General features: G+C 32.8%; 1 protein-coding gene across 1 annotated transcript in view; it reads left to right on the top strand.

Annotated features, from left to right (window-relative positions):
- Positions 1–20,848, top strand: part of LOC118622331 (disintegrin and metalloproteinase domain-containing protein 2-like) — a 119,534-nt gene that overhangs the window by 31,531 nt on the left and 67,155 nt on the right. The window contains exons 8-11 of the mRNA XM_036249780.1: positions 8,440–8,511; positions 8,939–9,105; positions 10,342–10,423; positions 16,086–16,222. Of these exons, the coding sequence (XP_036105673.1) occupies positions 8,440–8,511; positions 8,939–9,105; positions 10,342–10,423; positions 16,086–16,222 (458 nt within the window). The remainder of the gene's footprint in view (positions 1–8,439; positions 8,512–8,938; positions 9,106–10,341; positions 10,424–16,085; positions 16,223–20,848) is intronic.

Genomic DNA, 20,848 nt, shown 5'->3' with positions numbered 1-20,848 from the left:
TGGTGTTGGGAGTTGCTGAGCAGCTATGTTATTCCTCCATTCCTACCATACCTCTAGCAGGTACCTTTGATTTCCACTCTTTAGAGACTCCTTACAGATTTTTGTTATATTATTTCAGAGTTTATAGTTTTTCATGGCTTTGCTCAGCTGGGAGAAACAGGGAGAGAGCAGTCTAGACCATCTTGTCTGAACCAGAAGTCTCCACAATACATGTTAAAATTTAAATTGTTTTTTGCAAGTGTTTTTTATTAAGAGGAGGAAAGCTATTGTGTATTATACTTACCTTTCCAATTGCCATTACCAGTGCCTTTTTCTGTCTTTGTGAACATATGAGTTACTGTCTTGTGTCATCTCTTTGCAACCTCAAAAGATGTTTTATTATTATTTCTAGTAATGCAGCTCTGTTGTCAATGGTGTATTTCTCTCTTTTGTTTTTCTACATTTGTGAATGCCTTTCTGTTGCCTTTATTTTTGAAAAATATTTTTGCTGTATATAGAATTCTTGATTGATAGTAATTCTTTTGGCACTTTAATTCTACATCAATTCTGATGAGAAGTCATCTCTTTACCTTGTTGTGCCTCTCCTGTATGTGGTTCATCATTTTTCTCTTCTCATTGTAAAGATTTATTTTGTCCTGGTCAGTTTGGCTCAGTGGTTGGAGTGTTGGCCCACGAATCGAAGAGTCCCAGGTTCAGTTCCCTCTTAGGGCATGTGCCTTAGTTGCAGTTTGTCGCTGCCCAGGTTGGGGTTGTGTGGGTGGCAACCACTCGATGTCTCTCTCTCACTTCTTTCTTTCTTTCTTTCTTTCTTTCTTTCTTTCTTTCTTTCTTTCTTTCTTTCTTTCTTTCTTTCTTTCTTTCTTTCTTTCTTTCTTCCTTCCTTCCTTCCTTCCTTCCTTCCTTCCTTCCTTCCTTCCTTCCTTCCTTCCTTCCTTCTTTCTTTCTTTCTTTCTTTCTTTCTTTCTTTCTTCTTTCTTTCTTTTCCTTCTCTCTTTCTCTCTCTCTCTCTCTCTCTTTCTTTCTCCCTCTCTCCCTCCCGCTCTATCTGAAAATAAATGCAAAAAAAAAAAAATTATTTTAATATGGTTGATGTCCAGTTAGTTAACTATGATATGTCTGTGGACTGTCTGATTTTATCTTACTTGTTTTATTGAGTCTATATAATGTGTAGAATAATGATTTTCATTAAATTTGGGGAGTTTTTGGCCACAATTTATTCAAGGTTTTTGTTTTATTTTATATGTTCATATATTTTTTTTCCTTTTTCAATCTCTGCTACCTTCTAAGATTCCCATTATATAAATTCTGGTTTATATAATGGTGTCCAACAGGTGTCTATAATTCCATGATTCTGTTCACTTTATTTTTGTTGTTTTTTTATTTTTATTTTTTTATGTTGGGTAATTTCTACTGATAAATCATGATGTTCACTTATTACTTTTTCTGTTGGTGAACAACCCATGTAATTAATTTTTTATTTTAACTATTGTGTTTTTCAACTTGAGTGTCCATTTATTTATTTATTTATTTTTGTACAGATAGAGTGGGGGGGGGAGAGGAAGAGAGAGAGAGGGAAACATCGATGTGAAAGGGACACATCGAGTGGCTGCCACCCACATGACCAACCAGGGCCGGGGACAAACTGCAACCGAGGTACATGCCCTTAGCGGGAAACGAACCCAGGTCTCTCCGGACCGCAGACGGACGCTCTAACCACTGAGCCAAACCGGCCAGGGCTTGAGTGTCCATTTAGTTCTTTTTTATAATTTTATATTTTTTCAACTTTATTCAGCTTTATTGATATATAATTGATACATAACCATGTAAGATTAAGGTCTATGTGTTGACTTGATGCATTTATATATTGCAAAATGATTACCCCTGTGGTATTAACTACTATCACCATCACTCACATAATTTCCAATTTTTATGTATGTGGCAAGAAAGTTTAAAATTACTCTCAGCAACATTCAAGTATATAATAATATATTATTAGCTATAATCACCATGTTGTACATTATTATGTATAAATTTTATTCTTTATTTATATTATCTTTTTTGTGAGTTAATATTATCTTTCCTTTACTCCTTTAAACATGATTTTCTTTATGTCCCTGATTATAATAACTGCTTTGAAGTTTTGTTTGCTAAGTTTAATAAGGCCCACATCATAGTTTCTAATAACTTCATTTTTTATATGTGAGTAACATTTTCTTTTATTGTGTATGTCATACTTTTGTTGAAAAGTGGACATTTTATATAAGTATCTTAGCAAATCTGGATTCTGAAATATCTCTGGTAATTGTTGCTAATTTTTTTGTTTGTTTTTTTAAATGTTAAATGCCTGGCTAGAGTAATTCTGTAGATTTTATCTCCAATTCTGTAGGTTCAGTACCTTTTCCAGTGTGTCACCACTGATGTCTCTGCCTACTATTTTATTTTTATTCTTGTTCTTATTTTTAAGCCAGCATTCCTAGTGGTTGTCCTTGGGTCAGCATATTTTAGTGGTCAGTCAGTCAGTGATTGATTAGTTAGAAGCTGTGCTACAATGATTAAGCTAGTAAGGCTTCTTGAGTAATGTCTCAAGATTAGCCATGAATTTAGTACATCTTGGATGCCTTTCAGTCTCTCCTGAGTATGAATGCTGTTTGTGTATGCATGGACTATTCCAGACGATCAAGAATATATGAGAGATTTTCAAGAGCCATTTTGGTTGTATTCCCTACATCTCCATATTAAATAGCTGCTTTTACTTCTAGTCTGTTGTGTGAAATAACAAGTTTCACAAACTCTTTAGCTGTGATAAGAATCTTCAGTGTTTATTTGTGTAGAGATCACTCTTGTTTTGACAATGTACTTGGACATGTGATTTTCTTCTGTTCTGCTCCAAATAGAGTCATTCTCCTCTGATAGGAAAGCTGCTAGATTTTATGGTTTTACCAAAACCAGTGAAATTAACCTACAGTAAAACTGGAGGTAGGGATAGGGATAGACTCAAGTAAAATGCCACAGAGTCCCACTGTTCTTACTATAGGATTAGTAGTTTTTCTTTAAGAAAGACTTCTCATTTTTTTTTGCTTATCATTGGCCAATTCCCATAATCTTGAAATAGTTTTTGAGAATGTGTCTGGTCTATCACTGCTTATTGTGGAAGGGATTTGAAGAGCTCATAATTTCACTCTCTATAAATTAATTTTTAAATCTCTCAATAGTTTATGAACCTTTTCCCTATAAATTTCACACATATTATATTTTATTTTACTGTTTTGTAAATTAGCTCTTTTCATATATTGTTACTAACATTCTTTGTAGTTATTTATAGATTTCTGAAGTCACATTTTGTGAATAGTTTGCCTTTGTTGCATAAAAACTACTCCAATGTTTAGTGGCTTAAAAAGCAAATATTAGCTCTCAATTCTTAAATCAATTCTTAATAAGATATCTGTGTGCTGAACTGGTCTCACTTATGCATCATCTTTAGTAAACTACTGATTTTGCTTGGAGTTGGCTGGCCCACAGGTGTCTCACCTGTCACATCTCCTCTCTATTCCACATGGCAGAAAACAAATCTACATTTTTTGATATGCTAGTGGTGTTGATAGGGTTCCCCAAAGCAGTAAGTGGTAAGTGAAAGAGAAGACCTAGGACATCACTGTAGATGACTAGTTATAAACTGGACACTTGGCTACACTAAATTTATAAAACAACACAAGATTAAATCAAACCAAGGGAAAATGATACAATCAAGGACACTGTGAACATGAGATATATGACGCTGCTGCTTCTGAAAGAACACGCCATACTGTTTTATAGCAAACATTTTGTTTATAAGTAGAAAGAGTACACTCTACAGTGATGATAAAAAGTATAATAAATACATACACAGATAACAATTGTTATCATTTACAAGTATTATGTACTGTATTTAACTAGAAATGCTATCCTTTTCCACAACTGACAGTACAGTAAGTTTGTTTACAGCATCATTATCACACACACATGAGCAGTGCATTGTGCTACAACACTAGGATAACTACAACCTTAGCAGGCACTGATAATCTAATAGGACCACTGTCATATGTGTGGTCTGTTGGTGACAGAAACACTGTTATATAGTGCTTGACTAAAGAAAGCAAAATGGGCCTGGCTGGTGTGGCTCAGTGGTTGAGCCATATACTAAGAGGTCTCTGGTTCAATGCCTGGTCAGGGCATATGCACAGATTGTGGGCCAGATTCCGAATGGGGGGCGTGCAAGAGGTGGTCAATCGATGTTCTCTTTCATCGATGTTTCTCTCTCTCCCTTCCTCTCAATCTAAAATCAATGAAGAAAAAAAATTTTTTTTTTTTTTTAAATAAGGAGAAAGCAAAATGGTGGCATCTTAGCTAAGAGAAAGGAACCTGTTTATTAATTGTTTTGCTTTGTTTACAATGTGGGAGAATGCTTATTAGCTGATGAAAAAACACAAGTATTGATGAAAATTGATGATGTGGGCTGGAATTTGTAGTCACATTTTTGAGCGAGTTTCAACATGTACAATTGAAAAACTAACGTTAGACTGGACCACCATATCATTCATAGTAACATCAAGGACAGCAGAGAATATGACTAAATTTCCAAGTTCAGTGTTTGATAAAGTGACACAAGTTTGTAGACTTTCTCTTCTGTTTATCGATTTATGAAACTATTTTAACTTTTTACCTCTTCAAGTTAAAACTGAAAATACTATTTTCCTCACGTCTGTCAACCATCTGTTTTATTTTTAAAAAATTGTTCCAGTCAATTAGTATAAAATTTTATCACATTGGAATTTTTATTGTCTTAAATCACAGTTCACTTCAATATAAATTAATGTTTACTGGCCACTCATACTTGCTTTTCTCTGATTGACAATTTACTTCTTTTGCTTGTTTTCCTAAAGGTTCTTTGCCTTCTTGTCAACTTATAAGAAATCTTTAGATGTTAAAAATATTCATGCTTTGCTTATTATCTGGAATCGCATATCAAAGCATTGCCTTGAATAATTGACTTTGTGGGCTTTTATTTTTATGTAATATATATATATATACATATATATATATTTTTTAATTTTATTATATACAAATATGCCTTCACATTCTTTCAACAGTTTTGAGCTTCTCATCAAGAAGGTATTCCTAACTCTTATATTGTACATGTAGTTTTCTAAATCTCTCTGCATCTAACTCTGATATATCTGGAGTGTATTTTTATGTATGCCATAAGATAAACTGGCTTAAGATGGATGTTTACTTTTATTTTCTTTCAGAAAAATAGCTAGTTATGCCAACACCATTATTAAATATTAAAGTCTCATATGTAATTGGATTCTCTATTTGGTGTCCCATTAATCTATGTGTCTATTCAGAATCTGATACCATACTGACTAGGTTACAGTGGCTTTGGTATAATGATATCTAGCAAACAAATCTCCACTCTGTTCGTACTCATTCTTCTCTTGCATACTTTCTCTCAGGCCCTTATTCTTACATATAAAACTTATGTTAATTTTGTCAATCCTCCCACCCAAATTTGGGACTCTAATAAGATGGCCTTTACAATTAATACTAATGTAGGGTAATAAGCAAGTTTGTGATAGGAAGTCTTCAAGAATAGCACAGACATTTGGTTTATTTAGATTAATTTTATATCTGTTAATAAGATTACTATGATTTTTTTTTTAAATAAAGATTTACAGCCTTTTTTGTTTTGTTTACTCTTAAGTACTTTAGACTTTCCAGCATTGTTAATAAATTTTTCATAGCAAATAAAAAAAACATGATTAATTTTTATAGATAGCTCTTATATCCAGCCACCTTACTATTTTATCTTAATAATGACAGTTTTACTAAAGCCTCGTGTGTTCTCTAGTACAAAATATGAATTCAAAGATATAATTTTATTTCTTCTTTTGGAATGTTTGTAGCAGTTTTTTTGTAATATTTTTGTGTTTTGCATTCATGAAAACTTCCCTATGGTGAATAATGAGGGGAATAGCAGGCAAGCTATATAATTCCTGATTTTTACTGAAATGTTTTTTCCATTTTGAGTCATATTTATTACTGTTATTTAGTTGTTGATATTGCCATTATTATTGTGTTTAGTTTTTAAGTAGTTCCACTTGATTTCTACTGTTTGAATTATTAGGAATTGCTACTGAATTTTATCAATGCTTTCTCAGCATTTATTATTATGACCATGCAGGTTTTTTTCCTTCAGTTTGTTGATATAATAGATAATGTTACATATTTTATTGATGTTGAATCTTGGAGTACTGGAAAATAAATTTGCTTCATCATTACATTATTCTTTTTATACATTGCTGGACTAATATTTAGAATTTTTGTATTTATATTCATGAGTGCAGTTGTTCTATAATTTTATCAAATAGATCAATTACTACAGAAGAAACTAGAAAGATAATTAAAGAACTACCATTAAAAACTCACCAGGAAATTTGAGCTCATAACTACATTTTTATCTAATCTCTAAGTAGCATATAATTGCACTGATGTGTAATCTAGTGGTTTTCAAACTTTGGGATGAATAAAAATCACCTAGAACACTTGGGAAAACACAACAAACAGAGGCCAAGACCCTGGAACTTCAAAAAATCTAGGTGTCTGATACTTTATTGGCTTTCCAGATGAGCCTGACACGTACCAAAATACAACAATCAATGTTCTAAACTCTTTAGAAAGCTCCCGATTCATTTTATAATGATAATACACTTTACAACACTTAATAAATCTAGGACCTTTGTATCTTTTTAATACATAAATCACACTGTATCAATCCCCTGATTAAAACTTGTGAATAGCTCTCTTTTTCTCTTTCTTTTATTATTAAGGATAATTGACATACAGTGTTATATTTTCAGGTGTACAACATAATGATTTAAAATTTGTATATATTGCAAAATACTCACCATAATAAATCTAGTTAACATTTATCACCATACATAGTCACAGAATTTTACTTTCCTATGATGAGAACTTTTAAGATCTATTCTTTTAACAACTTGCAAATATACAGTACAGCATTGTTAACTATAGTTGCTGTACTGTTGATTACATCCTCCTAACTTAATCACTTTATAATTGAAAGCTTGAACCTTTTGATTCCGTCACCTATTTTGCCAAATCCTCACACTGTACCTCTGGCAACCACCAATTTTTTCTCTATATCTATAAGCTTGGTTAAAAAATTTACATATAAATGAAAACAAAAATTTAAAATATTTACTCTTAAATCTCTCAAGCCATCTTGTCTTTTCACCTCCTCCTGAAGGTTCTATGACTCCTAATTGACATTGGAATTTTGATAGATTGTGTCAAATCTGTAGATTTCTTTGTGTAGTATAAACATTTTAACAATATTAGTTCTTGAACATTAAATATATTTGCATTCATTTGGGTTTTTTCAATTCTTTCATCAGGATCCTTAACCTCCATGGTTAAGTTTATGCCTAGGTATTTTATTTCTTTTGGTGTCATTGTAAATGGGATTGTTTTCTTAATTACTCTTTCTGATATTTTTCTGTTAGCATATAACAATGAAACTTAGTTTTGCATATTTATTTTTTATCCTGCAACTTTACTGTCCTTGTTTACTTGTTCTAACAGTTTTTTGATGAAGGCTTCGGGGCTTTCTACATCATGACATCTGCAAATAATAACAGTTTTACCTCTTCCTTTCCAATTTGGATGCATCTTATTTATTTTTCTTGCTTATTTCTCTGGCTAAATTTTCAGTTCTATGCTGTATGAAAGTGGTGAGACTGGGCATCCTTGTATTGTTCCTGATTGCAGGGGAAAATTTTTCAACTTTTCCATTGGTTATGATCTTGGCCATGGGCCTGTTATATATAGTCTTTATTATGTTGAAGTATGTTCCTTTTATACATATTTTGTTGAGAGTTTTTATTATGAAAAGATGTTGAATTTTGGTCAAATGCTTTTATGTATCAATTGAGTTGATTATATGACTTTTTCCCTTCATTTTGTAGTGTACCACATTAACTGATTTGTGAATGTTTAATCATTTTGCATCATCTATGGAATCAATCTCATTTGCTCATGGTATATGATTCTTTTAAGATGCTGGCTTGTAATCTTCTTTTTTTTTGTAGTCTTTTGGTCTGGTTTTGGGATCAGGGTAATGCCTGCCTTGGAAAATGACTTTGGAAGGTCCTTCCTCTTCTATTTTTGGGAGTTTATAGTGTCTTTTTGTATTTTTTAATATATCCCATTTCTTACACTGACTATATATCATATTATTTCTATAAGATTTAATACTTAAAAATGAATAATTAGTAGTTTAAACATTTAAAAATCAGTATATTAAAATTTAAATAAAATGACAATCATTAAATATTAAGCAATATATAATTAGATTTAAAATGTGTGATTATCTTTTTTCAGTACAATTATATGGGTTCTGATACGGCTGTTGTCACTCAAAAAATGTTCCAGTTAATTGGATTGACTAATGCTGTAAGTGTTTGCCTTTTAGTACTTTTGCATTTGCTTGTGCTACTTAAAAAATGCCCATAGTTTCTTTTATGACCCTGCCTGAATGCACATCTTGTGTGAATAGGGGAAATTATACAACCATTTTAAGTTTCAGTTTTTGAACTGTTTAATAGAAATAATAAAACTTGTGTATACTTAATTAGGTTATTATAAGTATTAAATTAAATGTAGCATTTGACATGGGGTTTGCTTAAGTACAGGTTTTTTAAATGTTAATTATAACTTGTTTTATTAGTAATATGTATTATTTATATTATAAAATTCAAAACAGACTTACAGTTCAATTGTTTAATATTTGTTATCAGTATAGTGTTTATTTTCACAGTTAATTTCCAAATCTATTTAGACCATATATTTGAATATATTTTCTTTATGTGTTCTATTTTAGATTTTTACTTCATTTAATATTACAATAGTTCTATCTTCATTGGAATTTTGGATAGATGAAAATAAAATTCCAGTAACTGGAGATGTTAATGAATTATTACACAGATTTTTAAAATGGAAAAGATCTTACCTTGTTTTGCGTCCACATGATATGGCATTTTTACTGGTGTAAGCATATCTTGACATTACTAAATCTTATACAAAGAAAATATATCCATATTTGATCTAATTTCTGACAGTTGACAGGTCTTTTGAGAAAAAAAATCTTGTGTCATTTTTCTTACATACAACATCATGTGAATATTACTTTTCACAACATGAGTTTTATAGAATTATTGATATCCTTCTATTTATTTGTTTTTATTTAAAATTCACTCCAATCTTGTTGCCGTATGACTTCTTACCTTAGAGTATAGTGTCCCTAACTATACATAAAATATTAATAATATCTATCTGAATAAATGTACCTGAATTTATGAATATAGTAATTTGGGCTTTTCTTAATGCTTTATTTCCATAAAATAAAAACAGAAACAACAAGGAAATGGAAACACTGTTGTATACTAAAACATCTCTGACATACCACATTCACATCATGCTTCTATTTAAAAAGTTTAAGACTCTCTTTCTATTTAATAAGCTTATTGCTTTTCTTTTATCAATATCCAGAACCTGTATAAGTTATTACATTAAATAAAATCATACATATATTTAAAAATCATAATTTTTAATATTATTTTCTGCCCTGCAAATATGCCATAACTTTGCATGACTCTGGCAAGCTAATTCTCTGAGTTAAAGGAAAGAAACTTCAGTCCATAGGTGACTTTCCATTTATCAACTGTATTGACTAATTTTTTAATTTTAAGAAATTTTATGTAATTTTTTTATTTTGATATAATGAATGCTTCACAAAACAGAATATTTATTTTTAATTAATTGATTTTTTCAAACTTTTTTTAAAAATTGATTTTAGAGAGAGAGGAAGGGAGAGATAGAAACATCGATGGGAGAGAACATCAATTGGCTGCCTCCTGCATGCCCCCAACTGGGGATTTGGCCCACAACCTGGGCATGTGCCCTGACAGGGAATCGAACTGGTGACCTCTTAGTGCACGGGTCGACGCTCAACCATGAGCCACACTGGCCAGACAAGAATCTTCATTTTTTTAAAAAATTCCATATACTATTACACTTTATAATATTTGTTTTGAAATCTATTTTATTGTTTTCAAAAGAAAGAGACACATTTAGTCACTTCTTATGCTTTGTTACTTTAATGTTACATAGACATATCTATGAATATATTATATAAATATGCAAACATGTATTTTAGTGAAATTCAATATTAATTGTGTTTAGTTTAACAAAATTATATGATTATTATTTTTTTCTAAACTTAAGTTACAGAGAAAACTCAGATTATGTTGGTGCAACCTTTCAAGGAAAGATGTGCAATAGACAATATGGAGGAAGCATTGCCCTGGTTGGTATAATCTGCTTGGCTAAGATAAATAAATAAAATACTATTTAGATCATATATAGTTAAATATTTTCTTAACTATGTCTAAGTATATTAATATTGGCATAATGAATCTATTAATCTTTGTCTCTGCTGCTGAGAGAAATGTTTGAACTATAGCACGTCCTCATTATACAGTTTTTGCTGTTTCCTCTCATGAACTCAAAATACTCTTTTTAGAAAATTAATGTAGTGATCTATTTTAGTCTTATAAGATGCTCATAAATTTTCATGTGCTCAGTATTTAATCATTCATTGATTTTAAGTTCAAGCTTATATTTTGAACATTTTCTTAATTAGAGCCAACATAATTATGAACCAGATTAAAATGAAAGTTTTGAAAATATCAATTGCCTTCAAATGCTTTGTGGGGCACAGGTGAAGTATAATAGAATCAAATGCCTTAACTGGCATTGCTTATCTTAGTAAAAAATCTTGCTGTATTTAAAATTGGTATATTTTTGCCCCTTTTTCATAATGCTGTGGTTATTCTGACATGTAGGACTTGCTCTTTTATTTGTGTGATTGTACAATGTCTGCTGGAATTTGAGGAAGGCAATGCATAATACCCTTATTTCAGTGTACAAGTAAAGCTAAGTGAAGATATGTAGAGATGAATCAAATAGAGACACAAATATCAATTTTAAAATTTATGTATGATAGTTTAGAAAATGTGACTTATATTCGTGGTCAAGCAATTACCTAGTCTCAAAAGCTGGAATTTGGCTGACTTACCAGGTCACATGCAACACTGACATAAGATTCTCATGTGAAGCATCACCTTTACTGATCAACAAAAAGTAGAACAAAACTCATTCTCTCTAAAAGGTTAGCTACCAAGAGGAAAAAAATGCCATCATTTACTGGAAAGTGTGTGGCTCATGGGCAGAGGGCAGTGGTCTCTGCAGTGGAAGGAGCAATCAGAACGATTTTCTAATATTCTTCTTCTTTTTTAATTTTTAGAGAGGATGGGAAAGAGAGATGGAAATACTGATGTGAGAGAGAAACATACATCGGCTGCCTACTGCACGCCCCCTACTGGGGATCAAACCCACAACCCCGGCCTGTGCCCTGACCGGGAATCGAACCTGGGCCTCTCAGTCCAGAGGATGATGCTCAATCCATTGAGCCACACTGACTGGGCTCTTCTTTCTTATTCTCCACATTTCATTTCATTGCCTGACCTTTTGTTGGAAAAAGCAGCAGCAGCTGATATTTACTGGAGTAAGATGTGAAAGCAAACAGTAATGCTCTGTCTTCTGCTGTTAAACACTCACCACTCTTCCTACCTAATCCCTTAGTGGTGCCTCTGTTATTAAATCAGGGCATCATATTTCTATGGACTCTCATCATCATTGGTATTTTTTTTTCCTGTCCTTCCACTAACAACACATTTTCTTAATAAAAATAGGTTGTTTTTTTTAGAAAAAATAATCCTCACCAGAGGATATTTTTCCATATATTTTAAGATAGAGTGGGAGGGGGAGAGAGAGTGGTTGGGGGGGGAGAGATTGATTGCTTCCTGCAGGACTCCGGCCAGGACCAGGGACTGAACCAAAATGGAGGTACATGCCCTTGACCGGAATTGAACCCATGACTCTTCGGTCTATGGGCCAATGCTCTAACTGTGGAGCTAAACCAGCCAGGGCAATAACAATAGTTTTTTTATTAAATCATCAAAAATGGTAGTATAAACCCTACTACCACTTTTTCAGGTATTCTGAGTTCTCTGCATTTCAGCTTGTCAATTTCAACAAAAACTGCTTTTAATTAATTTTGAACTGAATCTTTAGGCCAATTTGAGGGACACTGACATCTTAATAATATTGAGTCCTTTTATCCATGAAATGTATAAACATGTCTGGAACATAATATATGCAATAAAAAAATAATTTTATATACTCAACATTGATAGATATCAAAAACTGTATATTGAACAAAATAAACCAAAACAAGAGAATATTTATTACACTATCTTAATGTGTAGGTAAAGATATACAATATTGTTAAAAGTCAGAATAGAAGTTAACAAATTATGGGGACGTAATGGCTAGAAACTTGCTGGAGAGAACTTCCTGGGTGATAAAAATATCCAATATTTTACACAGTGTGGTAGTTTTGCAGATATGTGTCACACACACATTTCACAAATATGTGTGTGTGTAAATATATATATATATTCAAACATACATACATATATTATAAATAAATGATGTATAAAAATGTGTATATATGTGTAAATAAGTATTCTATGCATACATATATGTATATGCATATATAAGTACATCAAGGCACATAGATTTGTGCACTCCATTATTTAAAAGGTATAGAAACATCACATAGATAAAATGTTATCATAATTTCAAAAGGCAATAATCAAATCAATATTTTAATTTCTATTAAAAATAAAAATTATATTGTTTTCTCTTTATAAATTTCCAACCCATATATAATGCTACAGAAATTTTAATCCCAAATATTAAGAAAAAGAACCAAATATATCACTAGAGAAAATTTGATGTACCAATAGTTTAAAGCAGTAAAATGTTCTTCAGGTGAAATACATATTAATTTTAAATGATTTATTATTTAGAATGAAATAAAATTTTTTTTATCTTCACCTGAGGACATTTTTGCATTTATCTTCAGATAGAGCGGGAGGGAGAGAGAGAGAGAGAGAGAGAAACATAAGTGTGAGAAAGACACATCAACTGTTTGCCACCCACACAACCTCAACTGAGGATGGGGACAAACTGCAATGGAGGTACATACCTTTAGTGGGAACCCAACTCGGGACTCTCTGGCCCGCAGGCCGACACTCTAACCGCTGAGCCAAACTGGCCAGGGCTAGAATGAAATAAAATTTAACTAGCATCATATAATAAATCTAAACTCATATATTCCAAACTAAGATGCACACACACAAAAAAAAATCACTGAAAGAGCTACTAATAGGAATAATTATACTTGAATAATTAATTTATCAGATTGAAAAATGTAGAACATTTAAACAGTATTAACAAACTTTCTCTAAAAGGCATATATAGAATCTTAATTTCTAATATTAGAGAATAGAAGTTTTTACAAAGCAAGCATAGCAGGCGTATTTATAGAAAGTAATCTCATGGAGTACAACAAAGAATACTAATGATTGGCCCATAAGGAGTCTTAAATAGCCTGGTCGATGTGGCTCAGTGGTTGAGTGTCAACCCATGCATCAAGAGGTCACCAGTTCAATTCCCAGTCAGGGCACATGCCCAGGCTGTGGGCCTCATCCCCAGAGGGGGGGCGTACAGGAGGCGGCCAATCCATGTTCTCTCTCATTGATGTTTCTATCTCTCTCTCCCTTTTCTTTTGTCTCTCTCTAAAAATCTATGAAAAGAAAAAAATAAATGTCAGCTGCTATTATTATTTGACAACTATTGTCCTAAGTAGATTCACCAAAAGAAACTTGTCTGCTTAGTTATAAACTTTTATACAAAATATTGAAAAATTCCAATGTTAAATATAATTTTAATGTTTTCTTATTTTCAAAACAGAAGTAATCATAACAATATTTTATAGGAAATTCTCATACTCCAATTTATGTCTTTTTCAAGTTTTTCATACTTGTCTGTTATGGACTAAACTGTGTACTCCTAAAATTCGTTTATTGAAGCCCTAACCCCCAACATGACTATATATTGGAGATTGGGCCTTTACAGAGGTTATTAAGGCTAAAGGAGGTTATCATAGTGGGCCTCCAATAGGACTAATGTCCTTACAAAAGAGGAAAAGACACCAGAGATACCTATCTCTGTGCATATACAATAGAAGGCCAGGCAAGGATACTGTGAAAACATAGCCTTCTACAACCTAGTCAGAGAGACCTCACCAGAAAGCAACCCTTTGGGCAACTTGGTGTTGGACTTCTAATCTCCAGACCTGTGAGAAAATCAATTTCTGTCATTTAAACCAACCGAGTTTGTGATATTTTGTACTGACAGACCTAGCTGACTAATAGAAGGCCAGTGTGAAACTGCCACAAAGGGAATGCAAAGGAACATCATCTCCAATACAAACCATATCTTTGACCCTATCACACAATGAAAGGAAAGACCAGACTAGATGCACAAGTAGAAAGATAGAGAAGAAAAGAGCAATTGCACAGGGGAGTGCAGGGGACAATCTTTATACCAAAGATCGAAGTAAAACTTTGGATGTTGTTATTTTCATCCTACTGAGTTATCAAAGATAGTAAGGAACAGGAGCAACAAAGAGGAAGAGAAACAATTTTAAAGCTACATTGACTGAATGGTTGCCAGGCCTTTTCTACAATATCCTGAAAACAGCAACAACAAAAATCTTAAATAATTACACTAATAATATACTATCCTATTATTTATTATGTTACTATTTATAGTCTATGATTTACATTATTGAAATTTACCAGAATCAAATAGTTCCTCTCTTCCTTCCAGCCCCTTCTACACTTCTCCATCCTCTACCCACTCCTTTTTCTCCTTTTTCTCTTCCTATTCTTCCTCCTCCTTTATCTCCTTATTTTTCTTTTCTTTTTTCTCCCTCTCTCTAAAAGAGGGTGGTACATTCAACTATGGTAATTTGATAAAGGGGCCATTCATCAATGCAAGATGTAGGGACTTTGCAGCTTCTCAGAGCTAGTAATAAAGCTATTTAGTTTGCCGCCCAGGTTTGAAGAAGGGACAGAGTCTTTCTATTAGGGTCACAGACAGAATGTAGAGACCTCCACTCAAGGAGTCAGACCATCATAGATGCCCTGACAATGATGGTAATAAACACTCTCTTTTCTCACGCTCTCTTCCCTCATTAGACCACAGCAAAACAGAGGGCACAGGAACCTTCTGATATAATCCCTTGGTGTCATCCTGGGCTGGAGAGCAGGGTGGAAAATGATGGAAAGTTGATTTAGAGAAGCAAACAGAATACATCAAAATGTATTTCTGGAAACCAATCTTGAAGTATATTCATAAAAGTGTTTTTAGATATATTTGAAGATATGGTGCGAACTGTGGATTTTTCTTAAACCTCATGTTTTAATATGGGCAAAATATGTTAGATAGGTATCTTATGATAAAGACATTTTGGTTTCGAAAATAGTTTAAACAACAGTGGAAAGTCGACATTGTCATTATCAGTCATTATTACCATAATATGAATTAATACAATGGGTTAATTTATGATTTTTTAAAAAGTTTGAAATATTTATGTAAAATATGTCTAAATAATCAAATTATAAATGAGCACAACTTGTTAATAATGACACTGTAGGTGTATTTCTTTAATGTTTTTGTTAGCACAAATGTGATGATGATTATTGTTATATATAATTATGTTACTGGAGCAATTTTTATCTTGTTCTGATGTTACCAAATGAACCATACATTTACATTTTGTTAAAATTTTGGATTTCACTGTTTATACCTTTTCATATTGATAATGGTACCTGTAATAAATTAGGCCAATGTGGAAGGATTTCTGTGGTTAATGTATTAGAAGCCTCATGCCATTTTCTCATATGACTATTTTTTAATAATTATATTATTCTTTCAGTAAATGAATTACCTCTTAAAATGTGAGTTTATACATGTACATATATTTTTTCCAGCACCCCAAAGCCCTAAGTCTGGAATCACTTGCAGTTATTATAACTCAATTACTAAGCCTTAGTATGGGAATAGTTTACGATGACATTGAAAAATGCCAGTGCTCAGGAGCAGTCTGCATAATGAACCCAGAAGCGATGTAAGATGCTTTATTTTTATTTGGCTTACACATATAGTTTATATGAAAATAAGTTTGGTATATTTAAAGCCCAAGCTGTTAAAAATAATTAAAAATGGTTGAACATAACCTGTGACCGATAATCCCCAGATCAAAATACATAACCCAAGTCCCAAATATCTATCTCAATATTTTCTAATATCACACTTGCTTTGTCATATGTAATCTAATCTTACATTTATTGCATGATTTTATAATTTAAGGCTGATTCAGATAAGCCAATTACTGGCTTGTGATCACTATACAAGAATGATTTATTGCCCTGGCCGGTTTGGCTCAGCGGTTAGAGCGTCGGCCTGCGGTCCGGAGAGACCCAGGTTCAGTTCCCACTAAGGGCATGTACCTCGGTTGCAGTTTGTCCCCGGCCCTGGTTGGTCGGGCGGGTGGCAACCACTCGATGTGTCCCTTCACATCGATGTTTCTCTCTCTCTCTCTCTCTTCCTCTCTCTCCCTCCCGCTCTGTCTGAACAAAAACTGCAAAAATGTCCTCGGGTGAGGATAAAAAAAAAAAAAAGTATGATTTATTAGTATGGTCTGGTCTGCATAAATCTCCTTCATTTTGCCGTGGCTCAGCCTGAGGTCTTGGCCTCTAATGATTTTATAGATGATGTTATTCAGCTTTTACTTTGTTATTAGAAGAGCCATTTTACAGTATCCTTGTCCTGTTTAAAACCTAGTGAATTTGGTATTATCATCATTATTCTTAAAGTACACTATCAGATTTTATAAAATTAGGACCACACAGTCAGGGATTAGGAAATCCATTATCCATTCAGTGACTGGAGCCAGCCTCTTATCTTTCTGATAAACAATTTTGAAGGCATTTTCTGCTTCTCAGATGTCTTAGAAAATCAAACCCAATTACCTACAGCAGCAAACTTGATAACATCTTACTCTCTCCCTCCCTCTCACCTGCTTCCACAATCTTTCCTGAAAGTACTTGCATTCAAACTTTTATCTCAGGCTCTGATTTGGGAGGAACCCATATTAAATAGTTATCCCAGAAATGACTATAGTAAACACACTGTTGTGGAATGATTGTTGAACCAGATTAACAAATGATCTGATGGCAACAAGGACACCTTTGTCAGGAGATGATGTACAGAGAGGGCACTGCAGCAGGCGCAGGACGTGATGCAGGATGCCTTGTCCTTTGTTACTTATGACCATTAAGATATGATAAAACTAAAGATGTTCTGCCTGTATGGCATGGCGCAGTGTTTGAGCATTGGCTCATGCACCAAGAGGTGCCCAGGTTGTGGGACTGATGCCCAGTGGGGGGGCATGCAGGAGGCTGCCAATTGATGTTCTCTCTCATTGATGTCTCTCTCGCTCTCTCTTCCTCTCTCTCTAATATCAATAAAGATTTTTTTAAACTAAAGATATTCCTGATAGATTAGGTTTCATGTAGAACCTCTGACAAGTATCAAAGATTTGTAGGGCAGACCCCCAGAGTACTGTTTCGGCTGCTGGTGTGCTACTGAACCCTTGTGAGTTGAGCATGCATCTGGGAAACACCAAGTTACTATGTTACTAAAGTTTAATATTTTCATCATAGTTTGTGTACTTTCAGATCCACAGAACTATAAGATCAAGTAGGCATATTAATCTATCTGATGACCAAAATGGTATATTCGGGAACAAGCTAAAAAAGATCCAGATAATGCAAGTAAATAATACAAACAGGGATCCCAAATCCCTATGGCATCTGCCTCTATTGCACCAATGTTTTTTAATCACTTCACACCAATGGCCAGATGATGGTTCCCCAAAACTCACTACTAGAGAAAGAAAAAAGCTGTCTTGTTTTAAGAACATGTCATCTCAATATGTTAGTTAGAAGAAAAAATAAATCACTTTTCCATATTATTCTCCATTTAGAATAAGACCTACAGACAATGGCAAATGGTAAAAGTCCCAGCATGCATATTTGCAAACTATTCTTTTCTATCTTCTGTGAGAGAAGTGCTAGAGATTGGGATCTACATAGCCTGAGCAGTGGCAAATATCTTGGGTATTTGGGCGAGGGTTTAGAATCTACAAGACTGGATATTTAAAGATAATAAACTGTGGGGAAGAGGGATGCGAATTGATTTAAAGTGGGCACAAAGTATGAAGATCTCTATATCTTAAGTTCACATTCCCGCAAAAAGTATTTCCTTCACAGGAAGCATTTTAATGACCTGGTCAACATTTTGAAATCCACAAATATTAATTAGATTCTCCCTTAGGCTATCCATAAAACATCCCTTAGAATGAAAGTAGTTACTCCCTTCACAGGAGCAACCTTCAACTACTTGATCGGATCACCATTATGGCCATCTAAGGACAAATCCACTAAATATTCTGTACACTTCTTTGTGGTCCCAACAGAATAGAGCCATTTTAGCCATCTCAAGAAAACATACATAGGGTTGATTTTTCCTTGTTCTCTCTCTCTCTCTCTCTCTCTTTTTTTTTTATCTCTATTCCTTTAACCTTGCTTCCTAGGATCACATTCACAAATTTCCTGCAATAAAGTTCGTGCCTTGCTTTTTTGTTTTGTTTGTGTGTGTGTTTATTTTTCTGGTTAATTTAAACAAAGACAAATGACATTTTATGGAGCTTATATTAATACTGAACACTGCTTATTAAATTTTTATTTATCTTTCATTATGTTATAGTTTTTTTACAATGATGATGATTATGTTGCTTGTGATACTGAATGTAATAATGATAATAGCTATAATGGTGAAGAAATGATAGGAAGGATGAAAAGATTTTACATATTAATAGCTCTTTGAATCTTCCACTGATTTTAAATATTGTCAAGTTATTCCTTGTCCAATTTTGAAAGTAGTTTATTTTGTTAGGATGTCTGAATTAGTCTCGTCATGATTAGAACCCTTCAAAATGCAGTGTTTCCTCACTATTTTTGGAGACATTATTAACTGTAAATATATTGATCTATATTGTTTGTTCTAATTGTGTCTGTTGATGTGATGATGGAATTTTCAGTTGTTTGTGGCAAATATATCGAAATTTTATATTGATCATTTTATAATGAAATTATATCCTGCAGCTTTGTTAAACTAACTTATTAGTTCTGGGACCTTTAATTTATCTTTATTAGAATTTTGTATGTGTACAATCATATATTGTACATACAGTTTTACATTATCCTATTTAATCTTAAATTTTTTTTTGTGTGTGTGCCTGCTCCTGTGTTTAGGGTCTCTAGTACAATGTAAAATAGAATTGGGATGTGTGGCTGCTGTTGTACTGATTTAGAGTCAAAATCTTTGATCTTTCACCATTAAATATGTTAAATAAAGGTTTATCATAGAGGATTTTTTGGAGAAAGTTCTTTTTTATTTTTTGTTTGCCAGAGTTTTCATTATGAATAGATTCTTCAAGTGTTGAGATGATAATGTGTTTTTTTTCTATTTTTCCTGTTGATATATTAAAACACTTTTTGATGGTTTTCAATTGTTTAAATAACTTTGTTTTTCCCAGATAAACCACATTTGGGCATGATGCATTATCCTTCTATTATTTTCATTATGTATTACTTGTTGCTGTATTTTTTTCCCTAACAGTTGACTCCATATATACAAGAAATATTGGTCTTTCGTTGTTTTCTCTTGTAGTTCCTTTGACTGGTTTTATTATCAGGGTAACACTGGCTTCATAAAATATTTTAAAGCTAATTTTGGAAAACTGGTAATAATTTCAAATTATTTGATAGAATTCACCAATGACTTCTTTTTCAGGGGAGGTGTTTAATAATTATTACTTAAGCTATAAAGATATGAAGATTTCAGATAATTTTGGTTTTCTAACATTTTCATTGAAATTGATTAATTTTTCATAAAGTTTTTAAATAATTTTTATTTATTTTCCTTTTAAAATCACTGAGATCTCTAGTGATAATGACCTATTTTTTCTCTGGTATAGATAATTTGTGATTTTCTTTCTCAATCACTCTAATGGGTTTTATCAAATTAATTGACTTTTTAAAAGACTTTATTTTAATTAATTTATTTTTATTACAGATGTTTTGTCCTTTTCTCCCCATACAACTTTCTCCCGATTCCACCACACTCCCCCACTCCTTCAAGCATTGTTGTCTATGTCCATTGTTGTCTATGTGCATAACTTAAATGCATGTTTGCATATAATGCATGTTTGCATATAATGCACGTTTGCAAACATGCATATAAGTTATTTGGTTTATCTCATCCCTCCTCTGAAGTTTCTCAGTCTGAACCATTCTCCTTTCTATGTCTCTGGGTCTCTATTGTTCTTTTTTTTTTTTTTCATTATATTCCACTAATAAGGGAGATCATACGCTCTCTTTCTCTGATTGGCTTATTATGCTTAGCATAGAACTCTTGAGGTCCCTCCATATCCTCTCAAAGGATTGGAGATCTTTCTTTCTTACAGTTGCATAGTGTTCCATTGTGTATATGTACCACAGCTTTTTTATCCACTTATCTATTGAGGGACACTTGGGCTGTTTCCAGATCTTAGCAATTGTAAATATTGCTGCTTTGAACATAGGGATACATATATTCTTTCTGATTGGTGCTTCAGGCTTCTCAGCAT

Source organism: Molossus molossus, unplaced genomic scaffold, assembly GCF_014108415.1.
Source record: "Molossus molossus isolate mMolMol1 unplaced genomic scaffold, mMolMol1.p scaffold_m16_p_9, whole genome shotgun sequence".
Taxonomy (NCBI): Eukaryota; Metazoa; Chordata; class Mammalia; order Chiroptera; family Molossidae; genus Molossus; species Molossus molossus.
Note: the sequence above shows the minus strand (reverse complement) of the source record. Positions and strands in the feature narration are given on the sequence as shown.